General features: G+C 39.8%; 1 protein-coding gene across 1 annotated transcript in view; it reads right to left on the reverse strand.

Annotated features, from left to right (window-relative positions):
* Positions 1-26,122, reverse strand: part of F13A1 (coagulation factor XIII A chain) — a 188,057-nt gene that overhangs the window by 140,326 nt on the left and 21,609 nt on the right. The window contains exon 3 of the mRNA XM_081087925.1: positions 20,946-21,134. Coding sequence (XP_080944051.1) covers positions 20,946-21,134 — 189 coding nt within the window. The remainder of the gene's footprint in view (positions 1-20,945; positions 21,135-26,122) is intronic.

Consider the following 26,122-nt stretch of genomic DNA (forward strand, 5'->3'; position numbering starts at 1 on the left):
GAAACCGGTTTGGCTCATTGGATAGAGCGTCAGCCTGCGGACTGAAAGGTCCCAGGTTCTGTTCCGGTCAAGGGCATGTATCTGGGTTGCGGGCACATCCCCAGTAGGAGATGTGCAGGAGGCAGCTGATTGATGTTTCTCTCTCATCGATGTTTCTAGCTCTCTATCTCTCTCCCTTCCTCTCTGTAAAAAATCAATAAAAATATATTTAAAAAAGTAAAAACAAAAAACAGCCATTTGGCAACTCATTCTAAGGGAACTAGTCTCAGTTAACAGCTAATGACAAGAATCTACTAAGTCCATTATTGCTAAAATTTTAATATCTAACAAGATGAACTGTACTTTCTCTCACATTTGTATTTACCCCCTATAAAAAATAATTCCTTAATATCTTCCATGAATGACTATTATAGTTTAAATCCATTCATCGCATACAATTTGGAAGGGATATGGGCTCCCATTCAGTGGACCCTATATCCTTCCAAAACCTTTCCAGATTCCAGGAAAGGTGTCAGGCCAGGAATGCTAGTAATAAGGATTTGAATTCTACTGATTCCTCCTTGAGGGAAGAAATTAGGTATGAGGAGCTCAATTAAGGTATCATTATACTTGGACAAGTCATTGTCATTATGTCTAATGTCAAAATAATGAATATTTGTTGTTTTAAGTCACTAAGATTGTGATCATTTGTTAGAGTAGCAATAGAAAACTAACCCACACACAAGGCACATTTTGGCATTTTGTGAAGATTCTCTACAAGTCATTTTATGAATGCTGTTACTATAGATCAGTGATGGCGAACCTTTTGAACTCGGCGTGTCAGCATTTTGAAAAGCCCTAACTTAACTCTGGTGCCGTGTCACATATAGAAATTTTTTGATATTTGCAACTATAGTAAAACAAAGACTTATATTTTTGATATTTATTTTATATATTTAAATGCCATTTAACAAAGAAAAATAAACCAAAAAAATGAGTTCGCGTGTCACCTCTGACACGCGTCATAGGTTCGCCATCACTGCTATAGATCTTACACTCATACTCACTCAAACCTCCTCAGGTATGAATTAAGAAAAACTTCAAGGATGAAAAATGTTATGAAGTTCAGGGGTCTTGGTCAGGGGTCATCACAGGCATACCAAGGAGGCAAAAACAATGGTAAGGGAGATAAACCTAGGTTAGATTTGGCAATACTGAAAGGAGGTAAAAATAGCAATGAACATACCTCGAGCCCAGATTTTGATTTCTAAATATCACTTTCTATTAAAAAAGAGCAGAGCTCTTTAGAGAAACTGTTTTCAGGACTGGGGTGGGGGAAACATAAAATGAGCCTGAAACATCTTTTTTTGCAAAAAAAATAAGGAAATAAATATACTGACGCCAATTGGAAGAGTTTCCAACTGGCAAAATCTAGGACAATTTGAACATCAAATTATTTAACAGATTTAAGTAAGCCATTTATTTAAAGAGAAAATTATGAATTCTTGCTGATATCAATCTATTATTCTATGAAGAAAAATTTGATGATGAATAACATAATCTCATAGTCTTAAGGTACTTTCTTATAAATCACTTGTCAACTACAAAGGGAACAGAGAGTAATTCTTCAGTGCAGATCCTGACAGACATCATTGTGTTGGGTTCTGTGATGTGCTACAAAGCATCCCTGAATGATGACAGACTTACACCAAGATGCTGGAAGTTATGTCAGAAGATGGTCCTCAGTGGGTCAGTCCTCTTTGGGAATTGCCTTAGCTAAGATAAACTGCGTCATTCTAGGGGCATCTCACATCCGATGGATGAACACCATGGGGGTACAAAAGCCAGTCCTCTTGCTTCCACACAGGAGAATTCTGAAGAGCCATCCCAGCTCCATAGGCCCTTCTGTGGTCTTTGTTGGGACTTCATCATAGCTCAACTTCTCTGCTTGACAATTTTGTTTTCTTCCACAGGGGTATCTTCTTGCATTCTCATTTCAAAGCCTATTTCCTGGGGAACCCAATTGCTATATTCATATAACCCCCAATATAATGGCATTTTGAGGTGGGGCTTTTGGAATGTGATTAGGTATTTAATGAGATTAGTGTCCTTACAACAAAACAGACTCCAGAAAGCTCCCTTACTCCTTCTGCCATGTGAGGACATAGTGAGAAGACAGCCATCTATGTCATCTATGAACCAGAAAATAGGTTCTCACCAGACACCAAATCTGTTGGCACTTTGATCTTAGACTTTCCAGCCTCCAGAACTGTGAGAAAGAAGTGTATCTTTTGTTGTTTACAATCCACCTAGTATATCATATTTTGTTATAATAGCCCAAACAGACTAAGACACCAACCTGTAATACTGCTTGATCAAATGATCAAAGTTAACATCAGCAGTAATGAAACCTGTAAAAAATTATGTGTAACTAGATAGGATTCACTGAGAAGAACACAGCATCACTCTGCGTTATTACTGCCAAAGATACATAACCTGATTTTAATCATGAGGAAACAGAAAAACCCAAACTGAGGGGAATTCTGCCTAATAAAACTTCAAAGGTGTCAAATAATGAAAGCCAAAATAAAAGATTATTAAACTGTGCCAAACTGAAAAAAAAAAAAATTAAAGAGATGAGACATAACAACAAAATGCCCCATGGATGCTGGACTGGATACTCTTGCTATCAAGGACAGTATTAGAAGAACTTTTGAAACTCAAATGGGGCCTGGAGACCAGATGATCATGTATATATAAAAGCCTAAGTGACCAAACGACTGGACGACCGGTCGCTATGATGTGCACTGACCACCAGGGGGCAGACACTCAATGCAGGAGCTACCCCCGGGTGGTCAGTGCACTCCCACAGCAGGAGTGCCACTCAGCTGATTGATGGGTGCTAGATGCAGGGCTCACAGCTGGCAAGTGCCACTGTGGCTGCGCAAGTCTCTCCTGATCAGGACTGACTGGGCAGGAGCCCAGGGCAGGCACAGTGGGGCCGGGATGAGCGGGAGTGGCAGGCAATGTTGGGCTGCTGGTTTCGGCTCAATGCCCCCAGGCCACGCCGAGGGACCCCACCCATGCACGAATCCTTGCACCGGGCTTCTAGTAACATACAAATGTTAATATCCTGATTTTGATAGTTATATAGAAGAGAGTCTTTGCACTAAAGTATTCAGGGATGGTGGGACATCATGTTGACCTCTCTCTAATGATTCTGGTGGGGGGGGGGGGAGTTCTTTGCACTGTTGTAAATTTTCTGTAAAGTGGAGTTTGTTTCAAAATTTAAAAGCTTTCCAACAATAACATCAACAACAGAATAACATGTGTAGCCACTGTTTGTACAATTATCTTGTACTAGAGGCCTAATGCACAAAAATTCATGCAAGAATAGGCTTTCCTTCCCCCAGTTGCTGGCACCTGCTTCCCTCTGGCACCTGGGACCAGGTCTTCACTCTGGCTGCTGATGGCAGATGCCCAGGACCCAGGCTGCTTCGCTCTGGCCCTGGTTTCATCCGGAATGACACCCAGAAGGACATTCGGTCTAATTAGCATATTAGCCTTTTATTATCCTTTTATTTTTATAGATTATTATTATAGATATTCATGTCCTCCTTTTTTTTTTAAGCTATCAATGATGTAGGTCTTTGGTGGGAGGAGGGAGGAAATTCAATTCACAGCAATGTCTAATCTCTCTTCTCCATCCTCTGTCTCTTACCAAGGGCCTTCAGGTTGTCCTGCCCACACAGTACCTTAACCAAGTTTCTTAAGATGAGCAATATATTTTGAGTTCTCTTTCATTGGCATACCAATATAAATTCTTCAAAAGTATGTGCCTAGAGGTATCTCCAATTGCTCTGTATTAGGCAGCCTCCTATCTCAAAAAAAGGTCACCCCCCCTCAAGAAGCATCAGCACTGAAAGAATATAAGACTAACTGGTAAGAAGCAGGACGTCAATGAGGAGTGCAACCTGTTGCATAATAATGCAAATGCATCCAAAATCCAAGGCTGAAGTAATCAATATGCCTTAGGGGGTACTTAGTAAATCGTTGAAACAGGGATGATTTAGCACCCACAAGACCAGGTTTACTGTGCCATATAAATCTAGGGGAAAGGAGGAAGAGAGAAAATTTCTTTCTACTTTCTGAAGATGATTATCTTATACCAGTACTTGTGCCCTAAGTAATCAAGACTGTGATTTTTTTTTTTGAAATTTTATCTTGATGGTTATAAACACAAGTGCTGTCTTTATGAATCATTTTTATTTTAAAAATCTGGCTAACACTCCACTCAAGTGACTTTGACATGTTTAAAGCAATTTGTTTCACAAACATGAAAGTTAGAAAAGATTGAAATGATGGAAATGAAGTAATGGAGACAGTGTGTCATTTTCCATCACTTAGAAATTTGTTACACAAAATAAAGACGTTGTTTGATGAAAACGCCACCCTAGCTGTCTTCACTACTTCATGTCCATCATTTTAGTCATAGAATCACAAATTTTGTCTCTTTTTTTATGAAAGTAATTGCTTCAGAATACCAAAGGCTCTTGTCTATCCGGTGCAGTAGTTTTCCAGGGTACTTAACAGCATACATGTCAACCTAATTTTGAGATGTTGAACATCTAATGTGGCCTCTCTCTTTGGGTTGAGAGAAAAAAAAATTTTGCCTTTGTATTTTCCTGGTTAAGGAAAGAGGACTAGAAATAATGTTAGTTCTTAGGATATGTGTTCAAATGAAAAGCTTGATACTTGGAAGAGTTGATAGCATTATGTTGAGACTGCTTTATATATATATAAAAAAATCCTGCCCATGTGTTTCCCCTCAGGTAACACTACAGTGTTGAGTGTTTCCCACACTTCATTTAGCTCTGGACTTCGGGGATGTATGAGGATGCTAAAACAAATACCATAGACTGGGTTGTTTAAATAGCAGACATTTACATCTCTCGGTTCTGGAGGCTGGGAAGTCCAAGATCAAGGTACTGGGTACTGGCAGACTTGCTTCCTGGTGAACCCTTTTCCTGGCTTTCAGATAACTTTTTTTTTCTATGTCCTCTCTGGTTTCTCTTTTTCTTCTTAAAAGGATATGAATCCCTCAGTGGGGCACCACCCCCTTGACTTCATCTAAACCTAATTACTCCCAAAGTCCCCACCTCTAAATACCGTCACTTTGAAGGTTAGAGCTTCAACATATGACTTTGCTGGGAGGAGGGGAGGAACACAAACATTCACTTCAGAGCAATGTCTCATCTCTCTTCCTCATCCTCTGTCTCTTACCAAGCCTTCAGGTTGTCCTGCCCACAAAGTACGTTAACCAAGTTTCTTATACCTAAACTCTCTCCTCAAGGAGGAATCAATAGAATTGAGGTCCAGATTACTGGTTATTCATAGTATTCCTGACCTGATGCTGGGCTGGGAACTGGAAAGGTCTTGGAAGAATATGGAGTCCCCTGAATGGGAAGTGAAGACAGGAACCCACCCCCCTCTCCAAATCTTATGTGATTAATGGAATTCAACTATGACAGTTTAGCTATTTATAATGTTAGGGAATTAATTTCATAAAGAGTAAATATGGAGATGGGAGGAGTGAAATTAGTCTTATCAATTAAAATTTTAGTAAGAATGGATTCACTAGAATTTTGCCACTAGCAGTTATCTGATACCAGTTCCCCCTAGAAGGAGTTGCTAAACACTGTGTTTATGGGGTACAGTGTGGAGGTGTTTGGTGATCAGCTGCTTCCAGGGAAAGCAGGTCCAGAGGAAGTCCCAGCATAATGATTTCTGATCAGGCAAGTGGCAGTGAAAAATTCTTGGTACATTTGGAAGGTTACTGACTCAGTTTCCTCATGTGCAAAAGGTGAATCACAATTATAACTACCTTCTATAGCTAGATCACATGCACAGAGAATGACTGTACCAGTAGACCTGGGTTTCCACACTGGTTGAGCCACACCCATGTGACTTTGACCCATTTATTCGCCATTTGTTCCAAGCTTCTGTCAGTTCCTGCCCTTTCAAGACCTAGTCCTCTCCCAGATGACCTTACTGAACATCCAGCTAATTCAAGGCTATCACCTTCACCTGAAACCCTGAGGGGTTATAGAGTCCTGTATCAATGTCCTGCACAGCCCCCCAAAGAGAGATGTGAAAAGAGGCTTAACTCTTGTATGGTAGAGTGCACAGGTAGCTGGCTTCTTGCTCAACCCCTCAGGTTTCTTTGCTCCTCTAGTGAGTAGGTGCAAAGAGCCTCCATTATGCCTTAGATGGCTCACTAGGGCAGCTTCCAGCTATGTGTCTGTTTACCCTTTCATGTGACTGGATCCTTGTCCCTTTGTCTTGCCTTATCTTGAGTGAATATCTCTGTTTGATCTCACCTATTCTCAATGAACTCACCACCTCCATTGATTTGGAACTTTCAAAGCTAAATCAATACTATACCCCACCCAATCCAATGCCCTAGGCTCCTGATGTCTCCCCTTGCTGGCACAAATTTTCTGTGCCCTATTTGGACAGCAATACCCATTGCTAGTACCATGCAATAGCTCCCTTTTGGCCTCTACATTCCTCTAGCTTTCTAGTAGCTTCCTTTTCAGCTTTGATTTGACAACAATATATGCAAGGTTTGCTAAGCTCCTGCTTATGCCTTTTTTTCTAGCATCCCATCTATTTAGCCCTTCCTTTTCTCTCAAAAAGTGTCCTGGTTTGGAGGATAAATTATAGCATTACCCTGGCTGTGACCGACTGAACTTCATCCATCCCGGGGCTGACCTTGTGCACAAATATATTTGAACGTTTTACTGGATATGGACACTTTCTAGACCTGTAAACCAAGTGGGTGGTAAAAGTGATTCCTGTGATTCCTTTTAGCCCTAATAATTCTGATTCTATGATTCTATAAAACACACCAAGCTTTGGATTGCTTTATCTTTAACAGAGAGCACATGCACACAGTAAAATATCTAGCAAGGCATGATTTTTTTAGAGCAACCAATCCTAATTACTCAGTGGACAATTGTGCCCAGGCAGTTTTCCTCCTCTTTTAGCTTCCTGTTTCTGCCTTGAATACAAACGCAGCCCTCAGCATCTTCATTCTACTTCCTTTTAACTCATGGTAGCTTACTCTCCTTCATCTGTCCATGCCTGACTCCCCATGCTCTTTATCTTTCTCAAAACAGACTCTTAGAATATCTTATTTTCTTAGGACACTGCTCTCTGCAGGATGTCAACTAGTTATTATGCAAAGCCAATTTCTGCAAATTTATAAAGAGCAGCCAGTTGTATAGTATTATCTATTCTCACAAAGCATTTTCACTTTGCAAAGGGAGGTTCAGAAGTATATATTAATTCAAAGGAGTAACTACTATGAAGGAATTCAACATGCTGTTCCTGGAACACCTTCCTGGTCTCTCCATCTGCTACACATCTGGCAGGTGGCAATCCTATGTTCATCAACATAAGATTGGTGAACCTACTGTATAAATGAATGAATGAGATTGAAAATAAATCTTTTTATTATAACCCAGCTGTAGGGAGCGGCTATAGGGTTAAGCCTCGGACTGACCTGTTGGCAAAGTCACAAATAAGTCCCAGCTTAGAAGTCACAGCCCTCTTAGCATAATTAGGTTTGACCTTATGACTCTCCCTAGATCTTATCTGGGTAGCTAATGGGCTGTGGGAGGTGCAACAAGTGCTGCCAAAACAAGTGAAACTCACAAGAATATTGTAACTATGGTGACCACTACCTTGTTTACCTCTGGATATAAAATAAAGGCTCAGCTTGCCTTCTGGGTTTCTCTCTGTGACCTTAGCCAGGCACAGGAGATCCACATAGACCCAGCTTATTCACTTTGTCTTTTCTACATCCTTCACCACCGCCCCTCAGGCTCACTGAACCCTTGACTGAGCTGGCCTGGCACACCCATATTATTGTTACTCTCTACACATGCCTCCTCCAGAAACCTTTAATTTTTAAAATATATATTTGTTTTCACAGTGTAAAGTATAAGAATCTGATCATCTCCAGATTAGCAGAAAAGTATGGATTATATATGCCCCCTCGCTCCTCGTCCATAGGCATGTAAGTAAAGAAGGTGAATAAGTAAAGGCGGTGGATATCATCCAAGCCTCTCTTTACTCCCATGTGTACAGAGACCTGTGCCATTTATTGAGCCCCTTTTAAAATGTTCTTGAAAAGTAATGTTAACTTAATTGCATTTGATCATGCTAATGAGATTCCGATTCCTGATAAAGAATAGTTTATCATGGTCCATGTTTTAATCAGATATGAGGAAATGGATTGTTTAGGAAGGATAATGATTCCGCTATGTGGAAACACCAGATGCCACAACTCACCTCTACACAAGCAGAAAAAACTGAGCTCTGAATTTCACTGTCCCAAAGTGCAGTCACACAACAAACAACCATGAGAGACTGATTCTATAAGTGAGCGCTTCTCAAATGGGCCTGCCAGAATGGGCCTTGCATACCACTGCAAGTTCCTCAAAACTCTGGAGCCTTTTGAGTGAGTGCTTCCCCAAAACCCAGGGCCTTTAGAACATCTGGCTGGGCCTCCTGAAAGCTGAGGAAACACTTGTGAATAGATACAAAAGTTTCTATACCCACCTACTGAAGGTAACACCTGTAAGTTCCCTAACTAATGAATAAATAATAAAACATTAATGCATAGGACAGTGTTTATGTGTGTACAAGAGAGAGAACAGGAGAGAGTGAGAGCAGGAGAGAAATAGACAGAGATGGAGAATAAAAAAATTATAAGAAAGGGTAGAAAACAACAGAAGGGCTGAGATGTTGAGAAGAAAGAAAGGGTGAAAAGGATAGCATAAAGGAGGTAGAGCTATTTATAGCTTATTTTATGCTTCTCTAGTACCTGTCTGGCTCTGACTGCTGTAATGAAGGTTATTCCTCCTTAAGGAATACTATAAGGATTTAACTTTCCTATACAGTTGTAGTATTTAAAATAAGGCTGGTAATTGGGTCATCTTATTAGTAAGCAACTATCACCAGGAGTTCCCAGAGCTTTCCAATTAGTGCCTCATCAATCCTCACAGCACACTCATGGCGTAATGAGAGGGCACGGATTATGAGTAATTAGTCCACTTTTATTCTTTCTTCAGTGGGTTTTAATTTCGCTTGGACACCATCTCTCTTTTCACAGATTGGAGACTTAGAGCAAGAGATAACAATGGGGACATTAGGTTTCATTAAATAGTTTCCCCCCATCTTTTCTACCCCTAACATCACAACCTGCAAGAATTTCTTAGAATTTATATGGAAAAGGCAGGGAATACCTACATTGTATAATCCTCGACTTCAGATCATGAGTGTCCAGTAGAGGACAGTATCAAATATGTGGATGCTAATTAGTCACTGTTATGAAATCTCATAAGTGTAAGGCACAAGCAAGAAGATAGAAGCAGAGAGGGGAGTGAAGATGAAGGCAAATTAGGGAGATAAAAAAGAAAGGGGAGGAAGAAGGGGGAAGTCAGGCATCTGTGTGGGAATTCTCCATGGTCCTTTACAAGTGCTCCACACACTGCACTTGATGTTATGAAACACATTGGCCACTCTATTACCCTAAGGACACTGAGCTTTGCTTAGAAACTCGAGCTCTGCAGGATGAGATGTGGGTCACAAGGCAGGGGCGAAGGGGCTCCCTGTAGGTCTCTGGCACTAGAATACGGATGCCAATCCCTCCTACACTGACACTAAAAAAATCTCTGTCACTTCAGCTAGAACTGTGGGCAAAGAATTCCTGGCAGAACTTGGCCTGTGGGTTGTCAGAGTTGACTGATTTGGCTGTCAGCATGAAGATACTGGATATTTTCGTTTGTAGATTTGGTAATTGTTATCTTTGCTTGGTACCAGAGAGAGAAAACAGAAAGCAATGGCCTCCTATTTACCTTTTTGACAATGTTTTCTCATTTAGTGCTAGTCTTTCATTGGAGAACTTCATCCAGCACCACTGGTGCTGACTATAAAGTCTAAGGGGTCACCATGGGGCAAGGGGTGGGAATCTTCTCTCTCACCCCTATGGTTTCAGACCCAGAGTGGGGTGGGCATTACTGAGTGGATACTTAATAATGGAGAAGTTGATCCCATAGAAAACTGTTTGAAGAGTTACATGTATCCAGAGCCAGGTTAGGCTAGTACCTCAGCAAAAGTCTCCATTTACAGGTGACAGTCGAGGACATTAGACAGAATTTACAAATTAATCCACTGAACAATCTACTTGTATAAAAACCCTGGCTGTAGCATCACGGCCAGAACTGTGACCAACTGGAAGGAAGTCAGTCCTGCATGGGTGGTCTTGGAAACGGCTGCACCCTCCCCCAGCTGTTTCCTGGAGGGGGAGGTTTCAGGCAGGAACTGGCCCTCAGGGAGAGGTTTCAGGCAGGAACCCGCCCTCAGAGTGGAGCATGGAAGTGAAATGATTTGTAATGGATCTATTATTAAAGCTACCTTTGGAAATACTATATCTATACATCAGTGGTTCTCAACCTTGGCTGCACATTAGAATCACCTGGGAATCTTTTTAAAATCCTGATTTCTGGGCCTCATCCTCCGGAAATTCTGTTTCTTTGTTACTAATGTTGTGGCCCCACCCCATAACAAAGAAACAATTTCTAGAGGATGAGGCCCAGGAATTAGGGTTTTAAAAAGATTCCTGGGTGATTCTAATGTGCAGCCAAGGTTGAGAACCACTGCTCTAGATAATATTAAAAATATATCTAAATGTGCAATTCGTTGTCCAAAAAAATGAGCATGTTCAGATATTAAATGAAGAAAATTTGGATATTCTCAATGGAGATTTTCACACATATTTGAATGATGATTCCATTGATTCCACAGATGATGCTGAAAAGGAAAATTTTCCTATTGAATTTCTTAATAGTATTACTCCTTTGGGAATGCTGTGTCATAAATTAAAATTGAAAGTGGGTGCAATCATCATGCTATTGAGAAATCTCAATAGTAAATGGGGTCTTTGTAATGGTACCAGATTTATTATCAAAACATTACAAACTAGCATTATCGAAGCTGAAGTATTAACAGGATCTGCAGAGGGAAAGGTTGTTCTGGTTCCAAGAATTAATTTTCCCCATCTGACACTGGCCTCCCATTTATATTGATTTGATGATGGTTTCCCGTGATGCCAGCATTTGTGATGACTATTAATAAATCACAAGAACAAACTCTAGACAAAGTAGGCATATTCCTACCTGAACCCGTTTTTGCACATGGTCAGTTATATGTTGCTTTCTCTCGAGTTTGAAGAGCCTGTGATGTTACAGTTAAAGTTCTAAGTACTTCAACATAGGGAAATTAGTCAAGCACTCTGAAAGTGTTTTCACTCTTAATGTGGTGTACAGGGAGATATTAGAATAAGTTTAATCACTTTATCAGTCATTGTTTGCATCACTGTTGTTTTTATATCATGTTTTTGTTGTTTTTATATCATGCCTCTGTTGTTGTTATATCCTTTTGTTACTGTTTATTTATTAATAAATTTTTATATTATTTTCATATACATTTTACTAATTTCCTTTCACTCTCACACTTCTATTATAGAGAAAGGGCAAATAGGAATATTAAAATATCTCTGCTAATTAATTCCCTTTTTAAAAGAAATATATTTTATTGATTTTTTACAGAGAGGAAGGGAGAGGGATAGAGAGTTAGAAACATTGATCCGCTGCCTCCTGCACACTCCCCACTGGGGATGTGCCCACAACCAAGGTACATGCCCTTGACCAGAATCAAACCTGGGACCCTTGAGTCTGCAGGCCGATGCTCTATCCACTGAGCCAAACTGGTTAGGGCAATTAATTCCCTTTTAATGTGCATGAATTTCATGCACCGGGCTACTAGTGTAACAATAATCTAAAAAGTAAAAACATAGATCTTTTCACTTAAAACTCCTCCATAAAAACTCCTATATGTTCGTAGTATAAGATCTATATGTCTTATCTGAGTGTACAAGACCACCAATAGGTTTCCAAGTGCTTTTTCTCCACTGAACTTCACCTTTTTTCTATAATATATCCATTCAGTTGGGTCAACTCTTACCCATCCTTTGAGACCCAGCTCAGAGAGACTCTTGCTACTAGCCTCACAATGTCTCTCTCCAAGTTGCTTTCCAAGTATTTTGTCTAAGAGGCTGGCATTGAACCCAACTGCTACTGTTCAGGCTGAACCATCCAGACTCTTTGAGGGCAGAGGATAAGCATTTATGTATTCCTATTCTAATCCTAATACAGTGCTGTGCACATGAAAGGTGTTCAATAACACATTCAGGAAGAAAGTAAATTGGCTTTATCATAAAATAAGCCAAATAAAAACCTGGAAAATCTATAATAATAAAAGCATAATATGCAAATCAACCAACCAAACAGCAGAACGACTGTCTGGACGACCTTCCTGATGACCATGCTATAACACCCACTGGCGCCAGGATAGCCAAAGTGGGTGCAATATGATTGGTTGGGAGCCTGGCCATCGCCCCATGGTTGCCCTGCAGAGGGAGGCCCAGGCCACTGGCCAGCAACGTTGCGGTGGGTAGCCTAGGCCTCTCTCTGTGTGGGCGATCCATCACGGAACCCCGGTTGGGTGGGCAGGGCCTACCTCTTTGGGGCAATCGATTGTGAGGCTCCCAGACTGTGAGAGGGCATAGGCAAAGCTGAAGGACACCCCCTTACCCGAGTGCATGAATTTCATATACCAGGCCTCTAGTAAATATATAAATATAAAAAAGTAAAGTAATCATTTTTGAAAACAAAAGTTACTTGATATGAATGCCAGATTTATAGTTATTTTAATGTTGGCACACATTAAGTGTCAGAAGGAAGAAATGGATATTACATTAAGTTACCATAACTTATAGACTACAAATCCATTCAGGTTCCATCACCCACCCTCCTTCGTATTCTACAGAATAAAGGTAATTTGCAACAGTAGTTAGGCATTTTCTAGAGTGAGTTCTACATTTTACTAAAGGGTGTTATAAAATAAAAACATGGTAGAGTAGTGTTTATAATATAGCGATTTGGGGAAATGTTAAGCTAGAGAAGATTCTTTTTTTTTTCCTTTTTACTCTCTGTCTCCTCTGAGGTCTTAATATACTAATGTGTATTGGGATTGGGACTCTGAGAAGGGGCATGAAACACAGCAATATTGAGAAGTGTTTGTCCACAGAACTTGTTTTAAAGAGCATCTCACATATCAGACGTTCATACCCTAACTCTAGGAAACATTGCCCTAGTTTCTCAGATGCTATTATTAGTCACTTCAAGAGGCACTTAAACATGAGCCCACTGCCAAAACACACAGAAGCAAACATTTAAAAGACAGCCTATATAAATGTTGCTTCAAAATAATGACACAGGTAGCCTATTCTCATCAACACACAGCATAATATAGCGGAAGGAGCATCGGCTAAATGTTTCTTCATATCTTACCAGCTGCATGATTTGGGGCAAGAAATTTCTCAGCAGAAAAAATGTGCTATGTCCTTGAAAATCACAAATGGCAATTTTAACTGGACTTTCTGAACCGAAAACCCATAGAGACATGTACTCTTAAAGGACTTGGGTGATGCCCTTGGGTATAGGAAATGGTCCCTTGCCCTTGTAAGCTCTTGCAGCATTTGCTCTCTTCCTATATCACCAGGCATGATGATCAGTTTCCTGTCTCTTTACCTAATATAGCCACACTGCGCGTTACTCTTTCCCAACACCTCCTAGGACAAAGGGCTTCTTCTTCCTTGTCAGTCCCTCATCTCTGCCACTTGGCTCTGTGCTTCTACTTCCCCCAGCATTCTCCTCAGCTACTCAATGTTTCTCCTGAACCTTCAAGATTCTTCCTCTACTGGCTCCTTTCCCTCTGACTACATACACGTTCAGGTGTCTCTGATCCTAAAACAAGCGCTCAAGCTAAAGCACCCCTCCCTTTTTTCATGTCCTCTAAAAAGATTAACCCACGTTTGCTATGTCCATTTGTTCACATCTCATTTATTTTCAGACCATTAAAATTTGGTTTCTCCTCAAGTAGCCAGGGTCTCCCTGACAGTTGAATCCAGTGGAAAGTACCTCACTGAATCTCCTTGAGTATCAGATAAAGCTGGTCACTTTTGGATTTAGTGATACTGCCCTCCCCTGATGTCTCTCCTATTTATCTGACTGTGGTTTTTGTCTCTTTCAGGGGCTCAGGCTCCTGGACTGATGTTTTAAAAGTTGTTTTTTCCTAGTGCCAGAGCCCGTTTCTCACTTGATTTACTTTTTTGGAATGATCTTGCCCACCTTTCTGTGTATGATATTCACATTTTCACATATCCAACCCAAACCTCTTTCCTAAGCTTCAGACTTATCTATGCAACCATCAATTGGACAAACATACCTGGAAATCCCTCAGGTCTCTCAAATTTCAGCAGGCTCAAGTAAAGTCATGTTTATACCTTCCACTGTTTTATTGGTGGAGGTCCTATGCATTGTGGTTAGGTGAGAATGCCTGAGTTCAAATGGCAGCTTCAGCACTTTCTAGGTGTAACTTTGGGTAAACGTAACCACGTCAACCCTAATCTCATCTGATGAAAAGGGAGATAATCAGAGTCCTGTGCCCAGAGGGGTGCTTAAAGAATTAAATGAGTACCCAGGGTCAGTGAGTAAGTTATCAGTGGGAGCCACTACCATCCTCATTCCTCACACTCAATTTTTTTCTTCCGAATTCCCTACAATCTTTCTTCCATTTGGGAGAAACTATTGTCATAGTCACACAAATCAGCCACTCTTTCTTCCCTCTCACTCAATGCAGGCTACAATCCTGTAGATTGTGCCTCCTAAATATTTCTCACATCCAGCCCCTCCTCCCCATCTCTAGTACTACTGCCCTCATCTAGGCTCTCATCCTCACTCCTTTTAGCACATCCTCTCCAGTCTTGAATTCTACCTGAGATTTGGGGAAATCCCATCCTAAGACCCACCAGAATCTGCTTCCCTAGCCAGTTTTCGATAAATGCTATTCAAGTAATAAGTGAAATAAAAACATTGAAGTGTTGAGGATATTTCAGTGCTTTAAGGGGTTAATAATGCAGGACATGTGCGATTGACATGGTCCTGTAAGTGCTTGGGCACATGACAACTGCCCTCATGAACTGCATACCTCAGTATGCAAATCTGTAAGGGCTGCACTTGCTGACTCACAGGACGGCAAAGCTGGAAGGCACTTCTGGCACACACCACTGGTGTCTGCTGGCAACCACGCTCTGCCTGTCCCTCTTTTCTAAAGAGACTGGAAAAATGAAATGCTTCTCTTACAAATCAGGGTAGCAAATGAGACATGAATGGCGTGCTGACAGCTTCTGGGAACGCTACTGTTCTGACAAGAGGAGCAGGCTTTGCTGATGTCATCCTTGCCTTCTTCTTTCTGCAGGACAAAAACACGAAGCCTGGAGCTGTGGGTTAAAAGAACCTCCCAGGGGCTGGCCTTGACTCCCTTGGGCTCTTGTGATCAGACTCCAGGGTGAAAGAAACTTGCTCATGGACTGTGTCCTTAACCTTAGAGGGCTCCCTGGGTAGGGGGCATCTACTATTTTGAGGGGGAGAGCTGGGAAGTACAGTTGAGCATTCTTTCCTTACAATGACCCTCTCTCAACAGGGCATCAAAAGAAATAGGGAGCCATGTTAAAGTAATAGCAATTTACACCACTAGCTGTTCCTAAATTTTCACAGCTCCACATACAGGTTAACAAAACCTATCATTAACACTCTGCCCCATGCTTTTCACAATCTGCCAGGGCTGCAGGCTCAGAACTGGAGAGACAAAAGACCCCACAGACTACTAGCATATTTTTCATCCACACCTACCTCCTCGAATTCATTAACAACTCTCATCTACCTCACACAGATGGCTGTGCTCTGCCTGCAACTAACGAATGCAGTTCTCAAAGCCCTAGGGCCACCCGCAGCACGTGCTCCCTGCCCACCTCCCTTGATCAGAGAACCCAGCACACAGTGGGTTTATCTGGGACCATCTGAGAGGGGCAATTAAACATTTAAAAAAGAGAAAAAAACTTGATTTGAAGGCAGAATCGCTTATAAATAAATCCCAGGATCTAGGTTCTGAGGACACCAACACAGAGAAACCGCAGTGCACTAACACAAGGCAACTCGTCTAACCTAAAGTCACAGGGAAAGAAACATACAATAACAACAAACTGACTGTGAACGGAAAATCACTAAGTGTAAAGTTATTTTTTCTTTATTTTTAATATAATAATGAATTGCTCTGTGGCATATTTTCTTTAAGAGTAGTGCCTATATTGATCTTTGTTGATACATCTAATCTTGCTATGTAAACTCTAATAGAAATATTTGAAGAGATTCTTTTGTGTCTTTTATTTTTTGCACAGTATTATCTTTTCTGTTTTTTTGAAGTCACTGTTTTCACATTCTCGGTTTCCTGAAATTGGGGCACTCCTACATATACAAACGTTTACACTTAATTTCATTTTTAGTTCATATTCGATACTTGTCTCTTCTCATTACAACAGTTACTTTTAAAATCGAGTTTCCATTGCTTTATTCAATCCTACTGAAATAAGTTCTGCATTTTAAGAGAATTACTTCTGAGCCCCAGGGAGTGTCCAACACTGTTCTCTTTTTCGGTCTTAGCCCTGTCGAAGCAGAGAAGCCTGAGGCTGTGTGCCCCCCTGAATGATATGAAATGCAGAAAAGACTGATTGGGATAAAACCTCCCTCACTTGTCCTTAAGGCCTTTAGGAATGTGCTTGATTCTCATCCACTAAATAGCAGAATGTGGAATCTTGTCATTTTCCTTTCTTGTTTCCATAATAAATTTGGAAATAAAAAATTCTCAGATACATAGCAGGTCCTCATATAATAACATTTTGTTATAACTTCCAAGAGAAAAATCGATTCCCAGCCAGAGCCACTGTCTATGGAGGGTGCACATTCCCCTTATGTCTGTGTGGGTTTTCTCCAAGGACTCTGGTTTCCCTGAAAGCAGATGGGTGAGTCTATTTTGTTCCAGTCTGAGCGTGCGCACGTGTGTGTGTGTGTGTGTGTGTGTGTGTGTGTGTGTGCCCTGCCATGCCTGTCCAGGGTGGCCCCACCTCCTGCCCTGAGCTTCCAGGATAAGCTCTGGGCAACCATGATCCTGAACTGGAATCAGTGGGTTGGAAAATAATGATCTTACATGTTTTTATTCATCTTACTTAAATGTATGTATAGTTCACATTTATTTCAATGTTTAATATTAGAAGTCCTTTGGGTCTTTATTTAGAAGTTTGGTAATGTTTTTATGACTAGAAATATGCCATAGGAACTTAACTCTTGTTTACATCAATTATCCTGTGGTAAAAATTGGTTTCATTATACATCATTTTGCTTAAAATGGCAATTTCCAAGAATCTATAGGCGAAGTTCAGTGAGACTTACTGTAATAATGCCTGTAATTGGCTACCCATATTGGACTACAGCTTACCTCTGAAAGTAAATTTTATGGTCTCTAAGAGGGATTTAAAACACATGTTGGGTTTTTAAGTACATAAATAATATATAAATTTTTACCTCAAAGACAAATTTGCTATGTTTCCCTTCCCCCACCTTTTACTAAAGAAACACAAGTAATAGCATGCTTTTTGTAGAAAGAGGACTTCGGATGCCCCTGTGGTTGGTGCTGCGGTGCAGGCCCTGCCTCCGTGCAGGATGGAGGCATCAGAGCCCTGATGCTGAGAGTTGGTGGCTCACAGTTCTCGTTGAACTGCTTTCGAGGTTTGCCCTCAGCCATGGACAGCCAACGAGGGTCATGATCCTCTTTTTGCAGGTAGCTTGTGGCCAATGTCTAGTCCATGCTAGAGTAGAAAGGCCCACATCCTTGCCTCAAGACTGGACAGTGCTGGAGATCCAGTCCAGGCCTAGGACTCAGCATGCGGTCCACAGAGGCCTCTGTTGATGGTAGTTCAACTCCTTCCTCCGGCCAACACCGACTTCCTCGGAGATGCCAATCCTGAGAGCACTCCCCATAAGCTTTCTCCACACACACTGCCTTCTCAGGGTTCATTTTCTGAGAACCCAATCTGAGACCCTCAGCTTCTCAGTCTTCCTAAGACTTTCACTATTATATTTATTGTCTGAATGCTCAGTGGGAGAAGGTCTCAGGCCTCAGACAGGCCAATGCGGGGGCAAAGCTTCCTGCCCTGTTCTCATTGCCCAAATTGCTTGGCTAAAGACAGAGATAAAAATTACTGTGAAGTTGGAGCAAAACTGTGGACAGAATTCCAATTGGGTATTTCTTGACATTCATGGAATGATCATCCCATTATAAATGTGTCAAGGGCATTTTAATCAAATCTAGTCCGAACAACCATGTGCACAAACACACAAAAAAGACAGATAGATAAACTTAGGGAAAGAAATAAAATAACTGTCATCAGATTTTAAAATATTGTTTAAAATACTAGCTGTGAACTCCTTTATCAACTAACGTACCTATTATTAAAAAATATTAACAATAATGGTCTGTCCCCTAAGTGTAATTAGATTGTGTTTATTTCATTTTCCCTAACGCAGGGCCAGGAATTTAGTTTTCCCTCTCTTCATCCACAACTGGGATGAAGAGCAATTCTGTGCAGAACCCAAGCATCACACTGATGCTGTTTATTCAGACTCAGGATTCTCTTTTGTCCTCTCCAACTTCTACTCTGGCAATTTATAAGAGCTTTTCGGTATCTATGTTACCCTTCATCTCTAATTTATGTTTTGACTATTCTTCCAGATCTCTGTTCTATTGACCTTATTTTTGGTATTTTTGGTCATGTATTTATATTTTGGTTACATATATGGTCACTTGTGGTATTAGGGTATGTATTTAATAAATATACATATGCATATATATTACATGTTACATACTAGTATATTAAATACACATTCATATGTATACTAAAATGTCAAAATACAAAATACTAGTTGTTTCTTCATCAGTTAATTTATTAAAAGAGCAATAAACAAAACACAAAATATACACATACTTTTCTTACTCCCTTAAACAACTATATTAAGTAATCGTATATACTGAAGTCTATTTCTGGATCTTCTGTTCTACTAAATAATTTTTTTTATTATATGCCCTTATAGATGCTTCTGATATAAAATGCTATTTCCTTATTATTTCTTTTTGTAATTTCCATGGTTATTGTCAGGTAATTATTTTTTTAAAGTAACTGTTATTTTATCCAGCCCAAAACAAACAAAAAACCCACCCTTCCAGCCTGTCCAGCACGACTCAGTGGTTGAGCATTGACCTATGAACCATGAGGTCACAGTTCAATTCTGTCAGGGCACATGTCCGGGTTGTGGGCTCAATCCCCAGTGAGGGGAATTACAGAAGGCAGCCAATCAATGATTCTCCCTCATCATTGATGTTTCTATCTCTTTCTCCATCTCCCTTCCTCTCTGAAATTAGGAAAAAAAAATATTTAAAAAAGACACCCTTCCATTGGGACTCTAATTGGAAATGAATTAAATTTTTTCTTTAATTTTGGGAGATCATTTTATAAAATATATTGAGACTTCACATCCAAGAACATATTCGCCTTTTTATTGGTTTCTCATGACTTTTATTAAGATTTTATAGATGCTTTACATAGATTTTGTTTTATAATTTTTCTACATTTCATGACTTTATTTATATTTACTAGGATACATGGAATATTTTTTTTTTATTTCTAGGTCCTTAGTGGTAGAGAAACGCTACTGACTTCTATCTAGACATATTTCAAAGTTTTATTAGTTCTGTGCTTTTTTCCTTTAATCTGTTGGGTTTTCTACATGTACAAGCATTGCATTAATAAAGTATACTTTTTTCTTATTTTCTAGTGTTTACAGTATATATTTCTCAAATTTTGTTCATTAGCTAACACCTTTAGAGCAATGCTTTTAAAAAAAGGAATTATGATAGCAGGCATCTCTAATTTCTGATCATTATTAAAATTATTAAGTTTTAATTTAATATACCAAAAGTTGTTGGTTTGGGGTAAATAATCTTTAGTATAATTGAGGAGATTTCTTCTATTTTGCTATATTTAAAGATTTTTTTAAAACTACTGTTGAATTTAATCATTTAGTTTTAACTGACTATTTATTTGATTGCCTGATTTTTCTTTTTATTTACTTCCGTATAGGATTATATATACAGATTTCCTGATATTGAGCCAGCCTTGCTTTTTTGTGCATATGTTTACTTGCTACTCTTTTAAATTCCTAGAGAAATATTTTTCAAATGTGTCAAATGTTAACAGCTATAATTTAATAAAGGGTTCCATGACCAAATTAAGTAGAGAAACACTGAATCAAACAGTTAAATGGTACTTCTCAGAACCATTACAGCTAATGTGCATTGTCAACTTACAAGAAGAGATTAGGGTACAAAGTGTTTAGTGAACTTTATTTGACCATCCACTTTTCATGGACCAATTTCTGGTGCTTTGTTAAGCAGAACAAACTTTTGGAAATGCTTAAATGGAGATTGTATGCTAAGATTTGCAAATATTTCAGCATATGAGACCAATTAAATCATGAGGGCAGAGGATAAATTAAAAGTCGCAAGTATAGGATGCCAAAATCATTTGGGAAAAATTAATTTAACTAATATTTATGCCAATTATACTCACTTTTACTTATACCCAGAGTTTTGCCTGGGTAGGCCCTAATTATTGATGTTTGGCATTGTACAGACCCATCTTAAAGCATACGGTCTATAGAGGCTGAATACACTTTCAGCTTCAGCCAACTGTTAAAGTATGATTCTAAAAAGAAATGCAACTGAACCTGTTCCCACCCTATATTTTGTGACTCATAGTATCATAACTAACATGACATGATGACGCAGATGGACTATCATGACTACGGCTTGCACATGGCACTCACCAATGACATATTCCACCCTGAAGAGATCTTTTCTGGGGTTGTATGGACGATTGAATTCGATCTGGATGTAGAAAGGTTGTCCTCTACGCACAATTAGCTTGTTGTTGTTATACTTGTCAGTGTGGTGATCCACTTTGTTGGTGTCCCATGGCTCCTTGAACAGGTGAACAGTAGTAACATGAAGGTAGTCTGCACAAAAAGAAAAAAAAGGGGAAAACATTTTGTAACTTTATTTAGATGTAAACCTCAAAGACAATTTTTACTGAAGCAGGAAGGTCTATTGGGTAAAACTCTATTCAGAGGGCTGGTAGGTTTGATAGTCAGTGTCTTGTGACATTTTTGCTTTCAAAGAGGATTTTTAAAAAGCTTTTTCACACTCTGATCTCATTCCAGACCATACAGCATTGGCTTTGAGACAAATAGAGAGGAGCTGACAGTGCCTATTGTATAGGTCTAGATCAGCCTGTGGGCAAACTATGGCCTGCGGGCTGGATCCAGCCCCTTTGAAATGAATAAAACTAAAAAAAAAAAAAGACCGTACCCTTTTATGTAATGATGTTTACTTTGAATTTATATTAGTTCACACAAACACTCCATCCATGCTTTTGTTCCGGCCCTCCGGTCCAGTTTAAGAACCCATTGTGGCCCTCCCTCGAGTCAAAAAGTTTGCCCACCCCTGGTAGATACGGAGAAACTAGTACTGAAGTCAAAGTCTTCACATTCCCTGGTTTTCCTTATGTCAGGTCCTTCTCATGGTGACTACCACCACACTGTATCACTATCTAGAGATAAGCAGGGATAGCCACCTCAATTTTCTTATCTTTAAAAAGGGAGGAATCAAATCTGACAGAGCCTGTAAAAATGTTCTAAGGACAAAGTTGAGTATTAACCCCAAATTATTTTCTTACTTCAAGAAGGTCAAATAGCCCTCCTTTTGTAATTCTTAAAGTAGATCTTGTCCTTCAAAGTCAGGAAAGAAAGGGAACAGGTGTGGAGAAAAGATACTAACATTTCTATGAAACATGTTACCACTTTATAATTGCTTCCACTTTGCACATACAGAAACAAGGCTTACATTTCCCTAGCTACTAATCAACCAATCTGGAAGTAAACCCTGGTCTGATGCCAAAATCTACAGATTTTTTAGTGTTGAGAGTATAACTGTCAGTAATACCTTTAATCTGAGACAAGATAGCACTGGATAAAGATTACATATCCTCCTGCCTTTGCCTATTCCCTCTGCAAATGATCACTGAATGTGAAGCTAACTACAACTATCGTTTAGAAAGTCTAGTCTAGAGACCGATTTTTGTCTGTGCATTTGCAGTTCTAATGGGGCCCTGGGGAAAGAAGGCTGGGTGGGAAGGCAATGGCCTCTTGCCTTCCCTCCCTTTCCCTGACCCGGCCTGCTCAATGGTTTGCCCTCACAGCTGTGAACACAGTGTACATGGAATGCACAGCTGCTGAGCGTGTGCTGGGGCATCACTCTGTAAGACTCCAATGACTCCTTTGATTTTACACAGGAATCTGTGTAGGGCACCTGGTTTTCTCCACTCTTACTCTTTTTCTCATTGGGGAAACCAAGAAATTGGGCTCGTTAAGATACTCTCCACTTCTAAAGTCGAGGAGTTTCTGAAACACAATTAATTCAAAATTCAAGCAATCCTAATTTTGAATCTCAGCTATCATAATACAGACAGTCCTTGGGTTATGTCGGACTTGACCTACATTGTTTCGTGGTTACGTCACCATCTCCCATATATATATATATATATATATATATATATATATATATATATATGTAAAGTTCTGTCATTTTGATGTATGTACATATGTGCTTTATGTTTTTTATTATTTATTTATCCCAAGTGAAGGTCAGGAATTGTTATCTTTTATTTATTTATTTATTACTGTTTCACTTCATTACTGCTGTGTATGTGCTCCATGTAAGTGACGTAGGTGCTTATGTAGGTGGGTTCCGACTTACAGCGAAAATCGCGTTACCTCACGCCGTAGGAACAGATCTCCGACGTAACCTGAGGACCTACTGTCACTTAGTTCAGGAACATTGTCTCTCAGAGGCTGAATTTTTCTCAACTTTAAAATGGGGATCCTAATACCTTGAGAATTTCTGTGAAGACCCAATGTCACCATGATGCAATGTATCTGGAACTATGCCTGGCACAGAGTGGGGTCATAGGGTTACTTGTGTCTCACTGAATATGAGCTCTGATGGAGCTAATTTACATTTTGCATGGGGTGGTGCTCAATGGGCTATTCTGACTGCAACATTTCAGCAAACAGAAAGTGCAAGATGCAGTTTCATTTTTACCTCAGAACCCTGCCATAGTACATGGGCCCTGAAAGATACTTTATTTCCATTATGTTGTAGGCTAAAGATGTTTAATTCTCTAAACCTCTCTCCTGCAAGCTGCCTTTCCCCTAAGTTCTCTGGCCTTATTAAAGTCACAATCCCCAGTGTTAATCCAGCTTCAGAAAGAGCTGAAGAGGAGGGCATCAAGATCATGGGGTAGGAAAATCTTGAGTTCATCTACACCCATGGGCACACCAAAACTACAACTATGTGTAGAAAAACTATCTTTGAGAATGACTAAAGACTAGCAGAATAGATTTTCTACAACTAAGGATTTAGAGAAAAAGTCACATTGACAAAGGACAGGAGGGTGTAGTCATGACCCACATCCCCAGTGTGGTTTCCCACAAGTTTCAGGGATTTCACCAACAGGGAGGTCCCCCTTGAGTGATGGCTCTAAGCCTTACATTGAGCTCCCCAGCCTGGGGGAACCTAAGCCAGGAAGAGACATCCTCATAACATCTGGCTATGAAAAACAGTGCGATTGTGTCCAGGAGAGCTGAAGGGCTTTAGGAAACCAAGATTCTGCTTTTAAAGGGCTTGTGCACAAACTCACTCACTTGGAGTTCCAGCACTGAGGCAGCAGTTTGAAAAACTCCTGGGTCATACATGAAGGAGGTGTGTTGACTAATTTTAGGGCAAGTGATGGAGGGGCAGGAATCTGTTCAAGTTTTCTCTGGGGACAAAAGCACTGACAAACACCATTTATTTTTTTACACTCTTAGCTGGCCTAGAGCTGGCAGGCACCTTTTCTAACATTCTCCATTAACTTTTCTAATGTTACTCACTCTGCTCTGGTGTTCCCCTGAGATTCCATCCTACCCAATGTTCCCAATCCACCTAGCATCACTCCAGAGCAGCTACCATCCCCATCCATACCTTGTGGGCAGCTTTGTCTAGCACTAGTGTCCCTACAAAGTGACTCTCACTCCACATGATTAGCCCCCACACATCAGCATGTCCACAACAGTTGAGGCTGACATTGTGGTTAGCCATGTAGGGGGTCTACCTGTACACTAGTGCCCCAAGGAAATTGCAGCTTGGATTCACAACCAACCAGGCCAGGGAGCAGCCCTGCCTTTCAGGGCAACCATAATAGTCATGCCCAGGCTTCACTGACAGCTGGGCCTAGAACCAACCCTTGTCCACAGAGTATCTGAAACAATTGTGACAGGGTTTCACAGCATTTGGCTTGGGGGCCATACCTGCCTACCAACATGCCTTCAGCATCTTTGGCCCAATCAAAACTGGTCTATGCAACTGACACAAGGAATGACCTTGGAGCACCTGGCTCTGGTGAATAAGAAGGATTGTACATCTGGGCTCATAGGACACCTTTTAAATAAGCCCACTCTTTCAATATCAAGAAACATAACTGATCTTTCAAATACATAGAAACAATACAGAGAGTTAGGCAAAATGAGTAGACAGAAGAATATGTTTCAAAAGAACAAGCACATGACAAAATCCCAGAAAAAAAGAACTAAATGATGATGGAGATAAGCAGTATATCAGATACAGAGTTCAAAATAATAATCATAAGAATACTCACCAAATTCATAAGAAGAATGAATTAACACAGTGAGAACTCCAATAAGGAGATAGAAATTTTAATTAGAACTGAGGAATACAATAACTGAAAAAATAATACTCTATAAGGAATCAACAGCAATTAGATGATGTAAGAGAACAATTCAGCTATCTGGAAGACAAGGTAGTGGTAATCACCCAATCTGAACAGCAAAAAAATTAAAAAATGAGACTAGTTTAAGAGCCCTCTGGGACAACATCAAGCATACTAACATTCTCATTATAGGAATTCTAGAGGAGAAGAGAGAGTGAAAGGGAAAGAAAACCTATTTGAAGAAATAATGGCTGGAAACTTCCCTAACTTGGTAAAGGAAACAGACACCCAAATTCAGGAATCACAGAGTCTTAAACACGATAATCCAAAGAGACCCACACCAAACACATAATAATTAAATATGTCAGAAGTTAAAGAAAAAAAGAGAATCTTAAACGTAGCAAGAATAAAACAACTAGTTAGGTACAAGGGCACACCCATGAAACTATTAGCTGATATTTCAGCTGAAAATTTGCAAGCCACAGGAAAGTGGCATTATATTCAAAGTGGCATTATATCACTTTGAATGATTAAAGGGAGAAAACCTACAAACAAGAATACTCTATTCAGCAAAGTTATTATTCAGAATTGAAGGAGAGTTTCCCCAGACAAGCAAAAGCTAAGGGAGTTCATCACCACTAAACTGGCATTACAAGAAATGTTAAAATGACTTTTCTAATTGGAAAAGAAAGGCCAAAACTAAAAGAAAATATATGGAAGAAAAAAATCTCACTAGTAAAGGAAAACATAAACTATAAAGGTAGTGCAACAATCACTTATAAAGCTAGTAAAATAGTTCAACAAAAATCATTTATGTCTATAATAGTTAAGAAATACATACATATACATAAGGATGCAAACTATGATATCAAAAAAATAAAATGGAGGGAAAGAGCAACCAAAGGACTTGTATGCATGCACATAAGCCTAACCAATGGACACAGATACCAGGTGTTGAGAGCATGAGTAGGCGGGGAGGAGGGGACACCAATGGGGGGATAAGGGCACATATATAATACCTTAATCAATAAAGAAGAAAAATAAATAAATAAAATAAAATGTCAGGTTGTGGGGGGTGGAGGGGAGAGAAAAGTAGTGCTTTTAGAATGTATTTAAACATAAGCGACCATCAACTTAATATAGACAGCTATATACATATCTTGTTATGTATAAATCTCA

The sequence above is a fragment of the Myotis nattereri genome, assembly GCF_964212035.1.
Source record: "Myotis nattereri genome assembly, chromosome: 3".
NCBI classification, from domain to species: Eukaryota; Metazoa; Chordata; class Mammalia; order Chiroptera; family Vespertilionidae; genus Myotis; species Myotis nattereri.